The 18,756-nt window shown below is 40.8% G+C and overlaps 2 protein-coding genes across 3 annotated transcripts in view; one reads left to right on the top strand and one right to left on the bottom strand.

Moving 5' to 3' along the window:
- The window catches only part of LOC149574757 (uncharacterized), a 62,830-nt gene that overhangs the window by 7,632 nt on the left and 36,442 nt on the right, over positions 1 to 18,756 (bottom strand). The window lies entirely within an intron of this gene.
- LOC149574758 (uncharacterized) lies at positions 9,295 to 12,003 on the top strand. The gene is made up of 6 exons (XM_089812312.1): positions 9,295 to 10,115; positions 10,238 to 10,467; positions 10,585 to 10,737; positions 10,823 to 11,223; positions 11,328 to 11,733; positions 11,869 to 12,003. The coding sequence occupies exons 1-5, from the start codon at positions 9,499 to 9,501 to the stop codon at positions 11,727 to 11,729; spliced, it is 1,803 nt and encodes a 600-aa protein (XP_089668438.1). The 5' UTR covers positions 9,295 to 9,498; the 3' UTR covers positions 11,730 to 11,733; positions 11,869 to 12,003.

Raw genomic sequence — 18,756 nt, 5'->3', positions numbered from 1 at the left:
TAGTCCATTTTGGTCACATCTACTTCACTCTGAAGATTTGTCCAAACATCCTCCATGCGATGAACCTGGGTGAATGTTCTCATATCTTAGAGTTCATCCCTCTGTAGTCAAAGTCTGATCTAGATTTGAATCTCTTCAATGTGATTAATTGAAGCTCAAACTCCATAGACTTTTCCTTGTGCATTTTGTTCAATGAATTTCTTTAAGTTGGAAATGTTCAGCCCGTGGCAAACAGGAAAGAAAACATATATTCAATGCAAAATACTATTCATTATCAAATGCCTTTCCATACATAACAATGATATTCCGAACAATGATAATCATGCCAAAATACATAGGTGTCCACAATGTTTATAATGTTCGAAACGATGCCAATGAAACAACACAACTGTCGCCGCACCGGTAACTATCTAACTACTTGTTTTGTCAGACAACATCATCCCCCCCCAAAAAGAAAAATCGTCTCCAGGCGACTTCAAAAACTAACAAAATAGGAGAATACAACATAGAAACAATATAAACTAGGGAAGAGGTGGCATCCTTGAAGTGCTCTGTTGTTGGCGCAACTCATACACTTGATCCATGCAGATGCGTAAATCCTTCTAAGTCCATGTATTAACCTCCACTGCTTCCTTCAGAAAAAGCATTGCGTCCATAGCCTAGGCCTTAGTTGTTTGCAATTCCTGCTCGGCCACCTATAGTCTTTGTTCGGCCATCTCCTTGTCCAGCAAAAGTGTTGTGCGCTCTGTTGCCCATGCTGCCTGTTGGCTAACCAAGTCAGTTGTTAACTTCTCTCTAGTCTCCCTCTCAACTGTCATAGATCTCTCAACTGCGATCCTCTCTGATGCCCTGTTCGCCTTTGAGCATAATAGACGCCTTTATATAACCCCACTATCTCGTGCGCCAACTTCTCCGTCGGAGTGTTGCATGGTCCCAGCTCAGGCTTTGTGGCCCAATCAGCCAACATCTCTAGTGGGATTCCCTTTAAATCTTTATACATCCATGCGAATATATCTTTGTACTCCAGAAATTTTTTGAATGTCACGGCCTTCAGTACCGGGTTCCAATCATCTCCCACGAGTATGTTCCTTGGATTCTTCGCGTCTCCAAGATTAGTAACCTCTACAGACGACTCCTCATATCTTATGTCTTTTCCTTCAAAGCAATGGGCGGGACTCTCATTGATCTCTGCATTTCCTTATCTGTATTCTACAAACTGTGGTGGGAATACCTCCTCATCTTCGGGTTCTTCTATGCCAAGCATGTACATATGGAAGAGTTCATAGTCTTCCATCTGTCAATGAAAAAGTTTGTCTAGTGAACTTGTCTCATCCTCTGAAAACTCCTCCAGCTCTAAAACGCCTTCGTCATTCAAATCCATTCTTCCCTCATCTGTCTGGTGCTTTCCGTTTGACTTGGATTCCGACAAAAATGCCATCTCTTCACCTACCACTTGAGTTCGGAGATCAATCGCAAACTTCTGCCCTCCACTTTCCATTGACAAGATATTCTTCTTCCAATTGTGATTTACTTTCGCCGCCACCAGCTATCCTTTGCCGAGAATGGCATCATATCCCTTTTTCTTCAAGGGGATTACTACGAAATCCAACACAAATGGTTGCGTGCCGATAGTTACTTGTTGAGCCACTAAGGTCCCCAGGGGTTTTATCCCCTATCGGTCAGTGCCGAGTAGGTTGAATGTGGACGGCCACAGGGTAGGCTTTCCCAATTTCCTCCACATCTCCTCAGAAAGAACATTTACCCCGAACCCACCATCCACGATGGTGTCCGTTAGGATGGTTCCGAGGATTTGAGTAGTTTGTAATCATGTTTATTTTCATTCCATAGCTGCAAAGACTTTTCCTTGGTTAGATCCACACACTCCAAACTTTCTAAAACTTTGAAAGTCTTTTCTATCACATCTAGGTGTAGGCTGAGAACAACTTTCACATCTGCATCTTTGACTGTCTTTGATTTGGCATCAAAATAATTTACATGTTCCCATACGAATTCAAGCTCAAGGGCTACAATAGGGAAAGTAGAGACCAAGTGGATGTTACTTTTTTTAATCCGTAAAATGACTTCTTAGCGAGATGTATCAATCCTTTGCAAGAAAAAATCAATGTCAACATGACCAATTTCCCTATCCATGATCCCATCAAAGGAGGATGAAACCTGAGATGAGGCACTATGTGCTAGCTCCTTATCATACTAGTATTTCATCTTGCCTTTTCCTTTTGAATGTGCAGATTCCTCGAGCATATCTTGCACTGCAACATGAAAGTTCCAAAGGGTGAAAATGTCGTCTAACGGAATTGGATCCATCAAAGCTTTTGGGATTTGAGTCACAATGACGAATCTATAAGCAATCAAAGTATGATTTAGATACTTATTGAACACTTCTAAAGTCTGGAAATGGTTGGAGCAGCTTCTTTCATGGGTAATAATGGCCAAAATCGGATTTTAGGAAGTGGATTACATTGTAGGCAAAATGTGGCTTTGCTTTGGATGGATAAGAATGCAAGTTGGGAGAATATGGATGTATGTGGATAAGAGTTTTGTGTTTTAAAAATATGAGCTTTTCTCAAAATCAGATTTTAGATGAGCATTTACATGTGATTAAAAAAACTCCCTATTTTTAACTTGTGTAAATATGCAGTCAAGTTTTAGGAATCCAATTACACATTTGGGAAATATGGAGTTAGGCAAATTTGGAAATGGATTGGATATGAAAGATGAAAATATGGAAAGATACTTGCATTCTTTGGTTCCTCACAAACAAACCAAACCAAACAACCAACAAGCACATAGAGTATATACAAAAACAAGAAACGATAAAAGAACAACGTTCCTCTTGCTTTGACTCAATAAGTTTCAGCACTTCTCTTTTGTATGCAAATGTGATTTTGGATGAAGAACCTTTGCATTTACAAACAATGAGCTTTGAACGTATTTATTAACTTGGAACAAAAATCTAGGGCTGCAATTAAACAAATGGAAAGCAAAGAGCAAAAAAACATGCATCAAATAAGCAAAATGATCAAGAAATGCAAACAAAACCAAAATCTTACACTTATCTGGAAAGTAAAGAGCAAAACGTGGAGTAAGAAAAAGTTGGAACGAAACCCTCTTCTCCAAAACTGGATTCTAGAAATGTGTTTGCATGTGTAGATCAAATGCTTTTAAAAAACTCAAACTCCAACCCTAAATAACAAGAAAGCTTCTATCTCCAAATTCTCAAGAAAATCGCACTTTTCATGGCATTTTACATGTTGAACATGGGAGTTGAAATATGAATCGGGCTTTTCCAATCTCTATATGTCATGTCCCCTCTTTTAGCTCAATCTAGCAGAGACATGTGAGTCAGCTTATTATGGGGTCTTGTGGGCTAACAGGGTTGGATAGAAACCCAGTATGGTTATTCAGTGTTGGGGACTTGATGTTCTAGCAGTTATTGATCAATTGGGAGACGTTCCTTGTTTTTAGGAGGCAGTTCCTACTTTTTAGGAGGTATGATCTTTCCCAGGGTTGGGTCTTCATGAGATTACTCTTTGGGTTCAATTACAGAAGGATATGGCTTGTTTCCTAAATTTTAGGAGCATCCCTAGATTTTAGGGATGAGACTGCCAGTGGATCCTTGATTTCCGACTTCAGTCACAGACAGGTGATGGGATGATTTTATGGTTTGTGATGTCAGTCGGGCATTTTGTGGTTATTTGGGTTATATTTTTAATAGTTCCTAAGTTAGCGTTTATTAATTAAATAAGGCTAAGTTATTAGCCATTTTGGAGTAATAAGGGGTTTTTGGCCTCATCTGGATGCGCATCCTATGGTGTGATTACTTGTTGGAAAGGTCTTGAAATTCTCTAAATCTTTCTCTTTGGTCTCAGGGCAATACAGCGAACAAATTTCTGTCTATGGGGAAAAAGGTCATTTTCTAGTAACATGACCACTTTAAAATAAGAAATTATAACACTTTTACTACCCAACCCCACTTGGAGACACTTAGGGTTTGATTTGCAACTGAGAGGAGTTATAAGGAGATAGGAGCTTCATTCTAAGATCATCTTTTGCATATTTGACAACTTGTTTATGAATTTGCTTTCAATGGGCGATTTCTAGTCTGGGACGCAAACCCCAGGTTAATGATTGGTTGGGACATAGCCCTCAGCAATCTTTGGCACCGAATCTCTTAGGCATTGTGCGTGGTGATTAAGGACAGATGCATCAATTCTCATTGGGGTTTCAGCGTGGCATATCATCTTTCCAGTTGGGACGTGGTTCATTGCAGCCTATGGGATGCCATTTGCAGCAGATACACCACGTGGTGCATAGAGTATTGCTTATATTCACCTCCAAATGTATGTTGGATTCAAGAACAATCTTCACCTTCCAGTTTGACATCAAATTTGTATGTGAGCTTTGGGAAATGCATTGGACTTATTGCTTGGCTCTATTATTCAGAAAAATCTGCCTAGTAAGGTTTGCAATAATTCTGATTTTTGCTGAATACTTTATTTATTTCAATCTTGTTTCATGATTGTTGTTCCCTATTCCTTTCTATGTTATAAAACCATAAAAAACAAACCTTTCTGCACTTCTGTCTAGTTCTACAAGAAAACATAAGTAAACAAGAAAACAGATTTTAAAATATAAAATTACAGCAGATCAGCAGAAGAGATCCATCAAGGATCTTTCACTATACATGTAACATTTTTGCATAGTTACACCGCCCTAGAGGGCGGGGGGACGGTAGAATGGGGGGACAAGTTTCTGGGACAGTGGGATAGAGGGGCCTTAATTTGGGGATGGTGGGGGGATGGTGGTGGGGGACGAGAGGGGTTGTATATACTATACATATGGTACTTAAAATGCTAGTTATGAAAAGATGTATTGCCACATAGGATATAAAGATGTAAAATAATAAATACTTGAACATTACATTGAATTGGAACATAGTACATTGAACATAAATAGTCGAATAAGCAAATAATCAACACCGAGGGGTCTCCTCGGCAGAGGTGGTGCTGTTGGGGACGGCGAAAAGGAGTCCCCAAGTCCCCAGTGCATCCACATCTCCAAGACGTGTCCCCGTGTTACTATGCAATTTTCCTTCAAACACCCAAAATAAGGTTTTAGATGAGCAATTACATGTGTTAAATGGAATGATAAGAGCACGATGTTGAGATGCATAAGCAAATTGGGTTTTGCAAGCCACAATGCATATTTAAAATAGAGTGTATATGCAATGAGAAAGCACATATATACTCAAATGCCCAAACGTGTGTCTCCGTCTCCAGGATGTGGGGCAAAAGGGGGGGGGGGGGGGGGGACGCATCCCTGTGTTACTATGCAATTTTCCTTCAAAACACCCAAAATAAGGTTTTAGATGAGCAATTACGTGTTAAATGCATGATAAGAGCACAACGTTGAGATGCATAAGCAAATTGGGGTTTGCAAACCACAATGCATATTTAAAATGAGTGTATATGCAATGAGAAAGCACATATATATTCAAACGCCCAAAAGAAGTGAAGAAATCATGCTGAAATGCACGCAATTCGTAAAAATCAGGCTTTTCCAGCCCATTTACACTTTGGAAATGAATGGCTTTAGGAAAATCACAGTTTTCATAACACAATGCATATTGTATATTTGATTCCCCATGCAAATCACACTTTTCATGGTCACTTACATGCTTTAAAAACACTTGTGAAGTGCAGATTGTGGTTTTGAAAATCATTTACACATTGCACTTTGCGTGTAGATGCCCAATCACACTTTTCAAAACCATTTACATGTTGCTTTGTTGCATATAAATCCAAGCATAGTGCTGGTCGCACTTTTCTGAGTGGATTACATATTTCATTTTATATGTAAATGAGTAAATCGGGGTTTTCATGATCATTTACATATTTAGAATACATTAAAAACCACCCAGCCAAGTTGTTTTGATAGAAAACAAGTAGTTTTTGGCAAGCCAAATGTGGTTTTTGAAGTTAAATACACATTGAATATTCAAAATGTGTTATATGCAATATGTAGTTGACTCGAAAAGGTATCATTTGCCTTTGGAGTGAAGAAATACAAGCAAAATTGGACTTTTTGGGTGCAACTACATGTTTAAATAACTTACACATACTTGGAGTTTCTACTTTGCACATTTTTAATTGATTCACTTAAGTGAAACTCACTTTTGGGGGTCCACTGCATATTTATCCATAATATTTTATGTGTCATGTGTAATGGGTTGAAAAAGTGAGATTTTCACTTTAGTGATTTAAGTTATAACGATAAAGTGCAATATAACATCATATTAGATTTAAAAGTGCATTTTATAACTTAAATGACTTAAATTATCAAAAAGTGCAACCATATAACTTAAAAACCATATTGTAAATTTTAAGTCATATATTTCAAAAAGTGCAACATAACATCAAATTATAAGATATTGGGGTTCTAAAACCCTATTACACATGCACTTAAACCTTAATATATTTTGATTAACAATCTCGATTAAGCCCAAAAAGATGAAAGAGCAATCTAAACAAACATGCTAAAATGCAAAAAAAGACTTTGAAGGCCTCAAAAATCAAGTATAGGTTATCAAACTTAAAAATAATGACTTGACGAGAACATTCTGTAAAAGACACACTATATGAATGGGGGAAAGATTAATTGATCAATTTTTGTCAATCATATAGTGAGATATCTTAGAGAAATATGAAAATTGGAAAAGTTTTGTAGTGTTGACTTCATTTTGTGATTACAAAATGAAGGACAGCATTGCCCATGATGATGTCTTTAGATACTACTCAATGCTCCTTGTGAAAGATGTATATGTGGGGATATAAATGTTGATTTTGGATGTCATCACAAACACCCTGAATAGTACCTTCCCCGTCTACAATATGAAGACTATACAAACAAGGATGATGTTTGGTAGAAATTTGTATCAATGTGCTGGATTTGGAAAACTGATTTTGATGCCTTGGTGCATAGAATCCCTAGAAGCCATAGATTCGACATTGGATTCGGATGTAGCAACAACTGATGGAGATGAGATTTGAACGCAAGTGACGAACATCCTGAAATGATGTTCATGTGTAACAAGAGGATTGAGTGAAATTATATGACACTTTTAAATCTGTGGAACTATTATCTCTAAAAGTTGCACCCGGACTAAGTTCTAAAACCCAGTCACTTCGAGAAACATAGAAATACTCCTAGGTCTGTGGGTCACCCAAAATTGGAGTAAATCTCTAGGTTCTAGGCTAGTTCCTATGAGATGATTTCAACTTAAGCTCTTAAACTTAAATTTTTTATGAGGAAAAGGGATAGAAGGATAATAAAAATGAAATCTAAACTATGGTGATGCACCAAAAAGTCTCCTTGAGCCTTAACAGATAACACACACAATAGAAGCCGATAATACATGAAAATTAGTCCACGACTTCAATAACATGATCTTTGCATTAAAATTTTATAAGAAGGTTAAATAAGGTCGACCCTTAGGAGGAGAAGACTCTCACAAACTAAGACTGTGTAATGTCCCCATCATAAAATAAATGTACTCATTTAACGAGCCGATTGATTTATTTTATCTCGAACCCATTTTTATTTAGTTTTCGTAGTTTGTGTCACCGTCGACTAACTTTGTACACCCTCGGAAAGTTTTTCCCGATGGGTATTTAAGTGCGGCTTGTAGAAAGTTGTAGGTATGCTTTTGGATTTTATCTCTTTATGCTGCAGATTCCTGTTGGAGTTCGGCATTGTTCGCCATTTCGGAAGTGAAAGACCTTCCCTATTTGGTTGGCGCGGTTTCGGTGGGACTCAGCCCTCACCCTATTCCGTTGGTGCTCGTCTCTGTGTATCTTGCATTATCCTCTGGTGGTATTCAATATTTGCATTCGACTCTATCTTTCCAATTGTGTAGTTTAGTCCACATTTTGTGTATGTGCCTGCATCGTTGAGTTCCTGTCACTGTGTGCAAATCCCATTCTGTTCCACTCTCCTTCCGTCCTGATTTCTCTCATTTGCTACCCGTCCAGACGTCTCTAAAATTCCAACTAAGTAACAATACTGCCTCCTCTAATCGTATGGCTTACCAAGCTACCATACGACTTATTATTCCTTTCATACCGTATGGCTTATAATTCCTTACTCCCACCGTACAGACGTTGTGTTTCCCCCACAGTACAACTTCCTTCCATTCACTACCGTATGGACTTCAAGTCAATGTACGGATTTCCGACTTCACATTCCCGTACGGCTTTCTCCCTTGGCATATGGCCTTCATACCTACTCACTTTCACCGTACGGATATCTCAGAGACCTTCCAAACACCTCCGTACAAACATTCTCTTAGACACCGTACTGTCTCCTATTACTGTACGAATTTCTAAGCTCAGTTGGACACATCTTTGTGACCGTACAGTACCTCCTGATAGCCTCTCTCATTCGTATAGGTATCTTACTGAAGCATTTTTGTATCCATCCTGCCCATAATCTACCTGCAAACCGCACCTTTGCCAGTTGAGACACTACAGTCGTATTAGAGCTCTCCGATCTTGCTAACCTTTGGATGGTGAATGAGAGTTTATAGCCGAAAGAGAAGAAGGACGTATTCCGTTGATCGAATGGCTGAACCAACCGGTGCCGAACTTGTGTCACTTCTGAGGGAACTTGCCCGGAATCAAACATAGATCATAGATACGCAGCGACTCATGGAGGAAACCCTCAAGAAATTAGCGGAGAACAAAATATCTGGTGAACAAAATGGGCATAGCACGGACTCAATATCGGGTAAACCCAGAGTAACGAGAATCGCCATAAAATCGCCTGAATCGGCGATTCGGCGATTAGATTCAGCAATGGCGATTTTTTTGGAGTCGGAAATCGCCATTGCCGATTTCTTCAAGTGAATCGCCGATTCAGGCGATTCAGGCAAAAAATCGCATGAATCGCCTGAAAAACTCGGCAGGAATCGCCCGCGGCCAATAAAGTATAGAGTTGTAAAATTTTAAAAAATTGCTTGGTTTTTTTACTTTGTTTTTGACCATTTCTCTTTGTTATAACCCTAAAGGGCCTTCTATTTATTTAACATGAGTAGAAGAGAGGAAAAGTGAGAGAGAAGAAGAGAAAAGAAAAGCCATAGGTTTCTAACCGGCAAGAAGAAAGAGCACAAAAGAGATCAGCAATCCATTTGGGGAGGCCATCAATTGCATTGGGAGCATTAGGGAGCCAATCTCAACACTCCTCAACTCATTTGCAAGAGGTAAGTGCTCTTTTTTTTTTTGCATGTTAGTGTATTATGCATTTTTTGTTAAATTTTTATAGTTTTCAAGATTTTTAGTTTAGATCTTGAATGTTCTTTATTTTTACTAAGTTGCAAACTAGGGTTTGTTGTTTTGTAGCTTTTATTAGCTTCAAACTTTGATATTTTACATATAAATTTTTATTGCAGCAGCCTTTGCTTTCATTTTTTGCAAATTCGCAATGGGTAGAAAAGATGAATGTTGGAAATATAACGAAGAGTTTCCTGGAAGAACCAAATATCAAACAAAATGTATTTTTTGTAAAGAAAAAATAACTTCTGGGGGTATTTATAGATTGAAATACCACATTGCTGCTATACCTGGACACGATGTTACAATTTGCACTCACCAAACTCCTGAGGCAAAACGCACTTGCTTAATGGCATTAGAAAAAATTGAAAAAGACAAAGCCAATAGGAAAATGCAACTTGAAGGGTTAAGGGGTATTGGCTCCCATGTTCCCGCATCCGCATCTGCAGCCGCATCCACATCTGCATCTGCATCAGCTTCTGCATCTGTAGGTTGTGTTGGAGAGGGTTCTTCTAGGCCTCCTTTTTATCCTAGTTCTTCTGCTCGTGCTGGTGCTAGTCGGTCACATACTGAGACAGAGTCCCACACCAACCTATTGCAGCCTAGAGTGCGGAAAAACAGAATGGATAGTTACTTTGTGCCCTGCACTACTCCTGGTTCCCAACCCACGCTTGAGGGCATGGGTTTGAACAAGGAAATTCATGATGCTGCCAGAAAGGAGATATGCAAATTTTGGTACTTTTGCAACATTCCATTTATTGCAGCCAGGTAATTGATTCTTTTTTCGTTGTTTTCTTTAAAGTTAAAATTAAAAGTAAAAGTAAAACTTTAATTATATTTACTTGTTTTATAATTTGAGTCTTTGACATCTAAATTTTTATTTGTGACAGGGCTCCTTATTGGCAGAACATGATAGACGCGGTTGCTATTTGTGGTCCGGGGTTTAAAGCCCCAACTGAGGCTGAGTTGAGCGGATACCTCTTGGATGAGATGGTAGAGGACATGAGGGCTGAGCTCGAGGAGAACCGAAAGGAGTGGATTGCAAAGGGCACCATCATGACTGATGGTTGGATAGATAGGAGGAATAGAACACTCCTCAATTTTCTTGTATCCTGTGGAGGTAATTGATCATTCTACTTTCCTACATACATAATTGTAAATTTTGATTTGTTGAATGCTAATTTGTTGATGATCCATTTAATTTTAATATTCTAATTCGTTGTTTTGTTACTTGTAGGATATACCATGTTCATCAAATCCATTGATGCTTCCGCACATGTAAAAAATGCCACATACTTATGTGAGGCTATTGAGGAAGTCATAGCAGAGGTGGGAGAACAAAATGTGATCCAGGTGGTGACGGATAATGCAGCAAGTTATGTTGCTGCAGGTAAACTTTTAACTTTTCAAGTTTTGAAAATAAATTTATTTGAATTTTGAAATTTGAATTTCTAATTGACTTAAAATTGTTGTAGGTAAACTTTTGATGGAGAGGCACCCCACCATATTTTGGTCCCCTTGTGCGGCACATTGCATTGACCTCATGTTGGAGGAAATTGGCAAACTTGAGTTTGTCAAGTCATGTGTGGAAAGGGCCAAAAACATATGCAAATTCATTTATAATCATTCATTTGTCCTTAGCACAATGAGGAAGTACACAGAAGGAAAAGAGTTAGCTCGCCCAGGTATCACGAGGTTTGCCTCGAATTTCATCACCTTGCAGTCCTTGTTGACATCAAGGGATGAATTGAGGAGCATGTTTGTTGGGCGGGAGTGGATTTCCTCTTCCTATGCTACGACCACTGTAGGGATAGATGTGGCGGATTGCATATTTGATGAGGATGGTTTTTGGAAACCCGCTAGAGAAATCCTGCAGGTAAATTTATTGCAATTTAACATTTAGTATTTTACTTTTACTTTAAGTTATATTATTTTATATTTAAGTTTTGACTCAAGTTTTTTGTTTTACTTTATATGTAGGTCACGGAGCCCCTTGTAGCTTTGCTACGAACTGCTGATGGGGAGAAGCCCTCTATGGGCTACATTTATGAGGGCATGGATAGGGCCAAGGAGGCCATCAGAGCCCAATATGCAGGAGTGCAGGAGAGGTATGGCCCTATTTGGGACATCATCGATAGGAGATGGCAGAATCAGCTCCATCGACCCATCCATGCAGCAGCTTACTTTCTGAATCCGGCATATCGTTTCCGTCCTGAGTTCAAGGCGGATGCGGAGGTTCTCACTGGCTTATACACAGTGATTCAGAGGTTGAGTAGCGATGAAGATAGCGCTGCTGCGATTGTTGAGCTAGACCAGTTCAACAATAAAGAGGGGCCACTTTTCTCTAGCAGGATGGCCATAAATGCTCAGACAACACTATAGCCAGGTAAAAATTAAATAATATATTCAATGTTCATGAATCTAGATTCTAATCTTAAAGTTGATTATGTAATTTTAGAGTTAACTTGTAATTTGTAAATGAGACTAATTGTTTCTATTTTCAATTTTTCCCTTATTGCAGATAGATGGTGGCAAATGTTTGGGGCCACAACCCCAAAACTTCAAAAAATTGCCATTCGTATTCTGAGTCAGCCAAGCAGCGCTTCTGGATGTGAGCGCAGTTGGTCCATGTTCGAGCACATCCATTCGAAGAGGAGAAACAGGTTGACAGTGCAGAAGTTGAATGATATTGTCTTTGTTCATTACAACCTCCGTCTTAGGATCAGACAGATTTTGGGCACTGACTCCTCTCCGATCATTCTAGAGGAGATTGATCCAGAATCAGAGTGGCTCACAGAGGTTGTGGATCCAGTCTTCACTGAGGAAGACCGTGTGTGGGTTGACCAGGTGGATATAGAGGCTGAGGCAGCTAGAGCACGTTCTTCAGGCATTGGTAGACGCACACGTGCACGCACAGGCACAGGCCCTAGCGACGTTCATGAGCCCATCTTACATGCGGGAGATATGGCTCGGCAGTCCTCTAGGACCTACATTAGACGCCTTGCTACTAGGCAGACTGGATACTCAGAGGCTGAGGCTGAGGCTGCAGCCGAGCTTCAGGATGATGTTGAGGATGATGATGATGACTATGAGTCTGAAGCTTGAGCTGGAGCCTTGTTTTTATATTTTGTTTACAGATATTGATACTGAATCATTGATAGACATATGTTTCAAACTTTCATGGATCTTCATCTTAGATTCTTACATACATTTATGATTTGATGTCTTATGGATCATCTTACATACATTCTATGATTTAAATCATTGTGATCATTTGATTTCTATTTACTTCAGCTAGCCTACTATTTACATTTTAGATAACATAGTTACATATGTGATGGATTTTATGTTCCATGTTTATGTATGTTAAGTTTTAACTTCTATTTGATGATGTTATAGTGTGTTTAAGTTATATTCAATAAAGGGTGCATGAAATAAGTTCTAAATTGTTAAAATCTTTAAATTTAAAGGGTTTTTTCAAATTTGCCAATTCATTGCCGATTCATTGCCGATTCACGATTCGATTCGGCCTTGCCGATTCCGATCCGATTCCGATTCTTGTTACTTTGGGTAAACCACACCCTCAACCAGCACGCTCTCGACCTTCCATGCCGATTTTCCCACCACGAACGGAAACACATCACGAGGAGAGACTACCAACTTTCGAAGAGATAAGAGAGGATTGGAGAAATGCAAACCTTAAAGAGGATATTTCCTACAAAGACTATGTAGATCTGAGGATGAGATACTCAGGAGGTGGAAACAAAGGAGGATATTTTAATGATGATCTCAGGAGAAAATTGAGTACGGTGACCCTATCTCCATTTGATGGTTCGGGCTCCATTTCAGCGCAAGCGTGGGTGATGAAAGCCGACACCTACTTCCAACTAAATCCTATGCCTGAAGAAGAAGTGATCAAATTTGTCGCATTGCACTTGGAGGGCATTGCACACGAATGGTAGCACCACGACACGATCACACTAGGGCATGATCAAATTAAGTCCTATGCGGAGTTTACGAAGAGATTAATAGAACAATTTGATGGAAACGACCTCGAGCTCAATTTCAAAAATTTGGCACAACTGAAGCAAACTGGATCGGTAGATCAATTCATTGCAGAATTTTAGAGACTTTCCATGTTGGTCATGGACATCTCCGAGAGAAGGCGGGTCGTGCTCTTCATGGACAGGTTGGCAGAACCACTGAAGGGTTGGGTGAAGCGATTCGATTCGTCAAACCTATCGGAAGCAATCAGTAAGGCATGAAGCATGGCATCGTCGTCGGCATCATCCTCATCCTCCCGAAGTCGCATCCGAAACTGCCAACGTTTCCGAGAGACAAACCTCTGCCAAAGAAGCCATCATTAGATGAAGCTTCCCGACAAGAACTTCGAAGGAAGAAGTTGTGTTTCAATTGCAAGGGGCCTTGGAAGCCTGGCCACCGATGCCTCAAGAAGGGGAAGATCCATTACATCGAGGTAATGTCCGATGAAGAGGATGAATAGGAACAAGAGGAAATGCTAGTGGAAGATATCCAACCTAGCGGTGACACCAACATGGCCAGTTTAAACCAAACGGAGAGGATTGCCACCTTGGTACAGTGCGGGGGATCCATTGCTTTGGCGGGCAATCCGAGGTGCACAGTTTTCCGTGTACGGAGTAACCTTCAAGGACAAAGGGTCAAGGTAATGTTGGATAGTGGAGACTTTTTGAACTTCATAAACTCATCCTTGGTAAAGTGCAGAAGTCTCGCTACGGAAGCAAACACAAGCTTTTAGGTCAAGGTTGTCGGAGCGACTTTCCTGCCATGCACGCACCTTGTTCCTTAGTTGAGCATCACGATAGCGAATCACACGATGACGGAGGACTTTTTCATAGTGGATCTTGCCGACATGGAAGTCATTCTTGGTATACAGTGGATGGAGACGCTTGATGAGTACACAAAGAGTTTCAAGCGAATGGACTTCACTTTTGTGGTTGATGGAAAGAAGGTTGTCCTGCGAGGGATGGCAAATGAAGGTCCGAAGGAAATTTCTGCGCATCGGATGGAGGCAATCTTGCAGCGCAATGATGTTGAGTGGGCTGCACATTGTTTTATCTTGGCGGAACCTATGAAGGGGCACCAAAACACCTACATAGGATGATGAGCTTCAGGATATTTTAAGTAGGCATGAAAAAGTTTTCATGGATATTCCACCTCGCATACCACCGCATCGGGGGTTTGAACACACAATAGAGTTGGAATCAAGGGCAAAACCAGTCATAACCACTCCATACCGCCATCCCAAGAAATTCAAGGATGAGATTGAATGGACGATTCAGGAGTTGCTTGAGAAGGGATGGATCCGTCCTAGTTCTAGCTCGTTTGCGTCATCCAGGTGTTGGTCAAGAAGAAGGACGCAACATTGCGCATGTGTGTGGACTATCGCACCCTAAACAAAAGGGCAATAAAGAACAGGTACCCCATCCTGAGGATAGATGAGCTACTGGATGAACTACATGGCACTGTCTATTTTTCAGAAATAGATCTTCATTCTGGATACCATTAGATCCGAATGAGGAAGGATGTGGAGAAAACGGCCTTCCGCTGCCACTACAGACATTGAGTTCTTGGTCATGCCATTCGGTCTGACCAACGCACCTGCCACATTTCAGTCATGCATGAACCGCATCTTCAACAGATAGTTGCGTAAGTATCTATTGGTATTCTTTTATGATCTTATTTATAACAGGACATGGGAGGAGCACCTGAAGCATCTGAACGAGGTACTGAGTATCATGGAGCAGTCCTTGTTCGCCAAACAGTCCAAACATGAGTTTGGGATGATAGAGATATTGTACTTGGGGCATGTTGTTAGTCAATACGGGGTTCAAGTGCATCAGGAAAAGATTCAGGCTATCCTCAACTGGCCTCCCCCAAAATCACTCACGGATTTGCGAGGGATCTTCGAATTGTGCAGTTACTACAGAAGATTTGTCAAAGGTTTTTCTCAGCTCAGTGCGCCTTTAACGGATCTGACAAAGAAAGGGGCTTTCCAGTGGAACGAAGAAGCACAACTCACATTTGATAAGAAAGAGGCCATGAGCACTTGCCCAGTTTTGGCACTGCCTGACTTCACCCGACCGTTCGTTTTGGAATGCGACGCGTCCAGGGAGGGCATTGGAGCGGTTCTGATGCAGGACAGACACCCCATCGCCTATGAGAACCAAAAGCTTACACTAGCAGGACGCTTGTATTCCATGCATTGACCAAGTTCCGACAGTATCTGGTTGGTGCCAAGTTTGTTGTCCGTATGGATCACAACAGCTTGAGATATTTCCTGGAGCAACGGGACTTGAATGAACGGCAGCAAAAGTGGGTAAGAAAAGTTCAGTCTTTTGATTTCGACATTGAATATGTAAAAGGGAAGAACAATGTTGTTGCAGATGTCTTGTCCAAAAAACCCATCTGCTCACTAGACCAGATCTCAGCTGACTGGAAGTTACAACTGTTGGTAGAATATTCCAAGAATACATTTGCCTGTGAGATAATGGATGGCCACATCCATGATGATCGGTACAAAGTGGTGGATGATATCATCTACTATAAAGATCGAATATACATGGTACCATAATCCAAACTGAAGCAAAAGATCCTGAAGGAGGTGCACAACTCCCCTCTGGCTGGACATCTCGGCTTCCTTAAAACCTACAGAAGTGTTCGAGAGAGATTTTCATGGAAGGGACTGAAAGGGGATATGTTGCAACATGTCAGAGAATGTACAATTTGCCAACAAAACAAGTCCGAACACACTCTTCCCACCGGACTGTTACAGCCTTTGCCAATTCCCGAACATAAGTGGGAAAGTATATCAATGGACTTCATAACAGATCTTCCTAAGGTGAACGGGAAGGACTGCATCTTCATGGTGGTTGATAGACTGACAAAGTATGCTCACTTCTTCGCCATTCCCTCGGACCTTCAGGCTGTACAAGTTGCCGAACTGTTTTTCCAAGAAGTCTTTCGCCTGCACGAGTTACCCCGAAACATCGTTAGCGATTGGGATGGACGATTTGTCAGTAGCTTCTGGACATAACTATTTCGAATGGCAGGGACTAAATTATCACCGAGCACGAGTTACCACCCGTAGATGGATGGTCAAACGGAAATTGTGAACAAATGGCTCGAAGGCTACCTACGGAACTACGTCTCGGCACAACAACGCGCGTGGGTAAAATGGATCCATCTCGGGGAGTATTGCTACAATACCATGTATCACATGTCAATCGGGATGGCGCTGTTCAAAGCTCTCTACGAGCACAAACCACTCTCCTTCATCGATACAATTCTGGGCGACAGGCGTGCTCCAAGGGCGAAGAATTGGCTTCAGGAGGGGCAAGACATTTTGAGGAGCTTGAAAGAAAACCTGCAGCAGACAGAAAAGCGACAGAAGGTGTACGTCGACAGACATCGGATAGAGAGGAATTTTGAAGTGGGGGATCTGGTCTATCTCCGGCTTCAGCCATACTGACAGTACTCATTAAAGGAAACGGGGAAGGAGAAACTAAAGCCACAGTTTTATGGTTCCTACTGCGTGATCTGTCGCATTGCTGAGGTAGCGTATGAATTGGAGCTTCCGAAGGGTAGCCACATTCACAATGTCTTCCACGACTCTTGTCTGAAGAAGGCTATCGAGCAAAACATTACCGTCACTACTAACCTTCCACCACTCAATGAGGAGGGGAAACTCATTCTAGAACCTGCTGAGATTCTCAAAGTGCACAAAAAGGTCTTGCGGAACCGAACCGTCAGGGAGTACTTGGTACATTGGCGACATCTACCGCTGGATGACGCAATGTGGGAAGGTGAACACATCCTCCAGCACCCTGCACTGCACTTGCTTGAGGACAAGCAAATTTTGGGATGGGAGGACTGTAATGTCCCCGTCATAAAATAAATGTACTCATTTAATCTTTGTAACGGGCCAATTGATTTATTTTATCTCGAACCCATTTTTATTTAGTTTTCGTAGTTTGTGTTGCCGTCGGCTAACTTTGTACACCCTCGGAAAGTTTTTCTCAATGGGTATTTAAGCAAGGCTTGTAGAAAGTTGTATGTATGCTTTTGGATTATATCTCTTTGTACTACGGATTCTTGTTGGAGTTCGACATTGTTCGCCATTTCGGAAGTGAAAGACCTTCCCTATTTGGCTGGCGCGGTTTCGGTGGGATTCAGCCCTCATCCAATTCCGTTGGTGCTCGTCTCTGTGTATCTTGCATTATCTTTTGGTGGTATTCAATATTTGCATTCGACTCTTTCTAGTTGTGTAGTTTAGTCCACATTCTGTGTATGTGCCTACATTGTTGGGTTCCTGTCACTGTGTGCGAATCCCGTTCTGTTCCAATCTCCTTCCGTCTTGATTTTCCTCATCTTCTACCCGTCCAGACGTCTCTGAAATTCCAACTAAGTAACAGTATTGCCTCCTCTAATCGTACAGCTTACCAAGCTACCATACGACTTTTTATTCCTTTCATATCGTACGGCTTATAATTCCTTACTCCCATCGTATGGATGTTGTGTTCCTTACCCCTACCGTATGGACATTGTGTTTCCCCCATCGTACGGCTCCCTTCCATTCACTACCGTACAGACTTCAAGTCAACGTACGAATTTCCCACTTCACATTCCCGTACGGCTTTCTCCCTTGGCGTACAGCCTTCATAACTGCTCACTTTAACCATACGGATATCTCAGAGACCTTCCAAACACCTCCATACGGACATTCTCTTGGACACCGTATTGTCTCCTATTACCATACGGACTTCTAAGCTCAGTTGGACACATCTTTGTCATCGTACGGTACCTCTTGATAGCCTCTCTCATTCGTATGGGTATCTTACTGAAGCATTTTTGTATCCATCCTGCCCATAATCTACCTGCGAACCGCACCTTTGCCAATCGGGACACTACAAACTGATTCTTAGGACCAACACAACTTACAAAGAACTGTAGCAATGTGTGACACTTTTTGTACACACATTTTTATACAAAAAATTCATAAAAAATCCTTAAAATATTAGAAAATGTCCTTAAAAAATGATCATCTTAGTGAAAGCCTAGCAATAGGCACTTTGATGCATCACCAAAAAAATCAAAAAATACAAAAAAAAATTGAAAAAAGTCCTGAAAAAATCTGCCAAGCGGTGAAAACCTAGAAACAAGTGCTACTTCAGACCCTTGCACCTATGTCTATCAGTCTCATCCATTCACTCTGCAACACATTTCCTATCTCAAATTTTTTCTTGTCCTCATCTCAAGGGCACAACTGCTTAGCCTATTGAGGTCTCCTTGTGCATTAGGGTTTCTTTGGCAACTTACAAAACAATGTTTCTCAACACTACCCCTTTGACATCAAGTGTTTCTCAACCCT

This window comes from Cupressus sempervirens, chromosome 2 (genome assembly GCF_028749045.1).
Source record: "Cupressus sempervirens isolate cs-2001-9-10 chromosome 2, ASM2874904v1, whole genome shotgun sequence".
NCBI classification, from domain to species: domain Eukaryota; kingdom Viridiplantae; phylum Streptophyta; class Pinopsida; order Cupressales; family Cupressaceae; genus Cupressus; species Cupressus sempervirens.
Note: the sequence above shows the minus strand (reverse complement) of the source record. Positions and strands in the feature narration are given on the sequence as shown.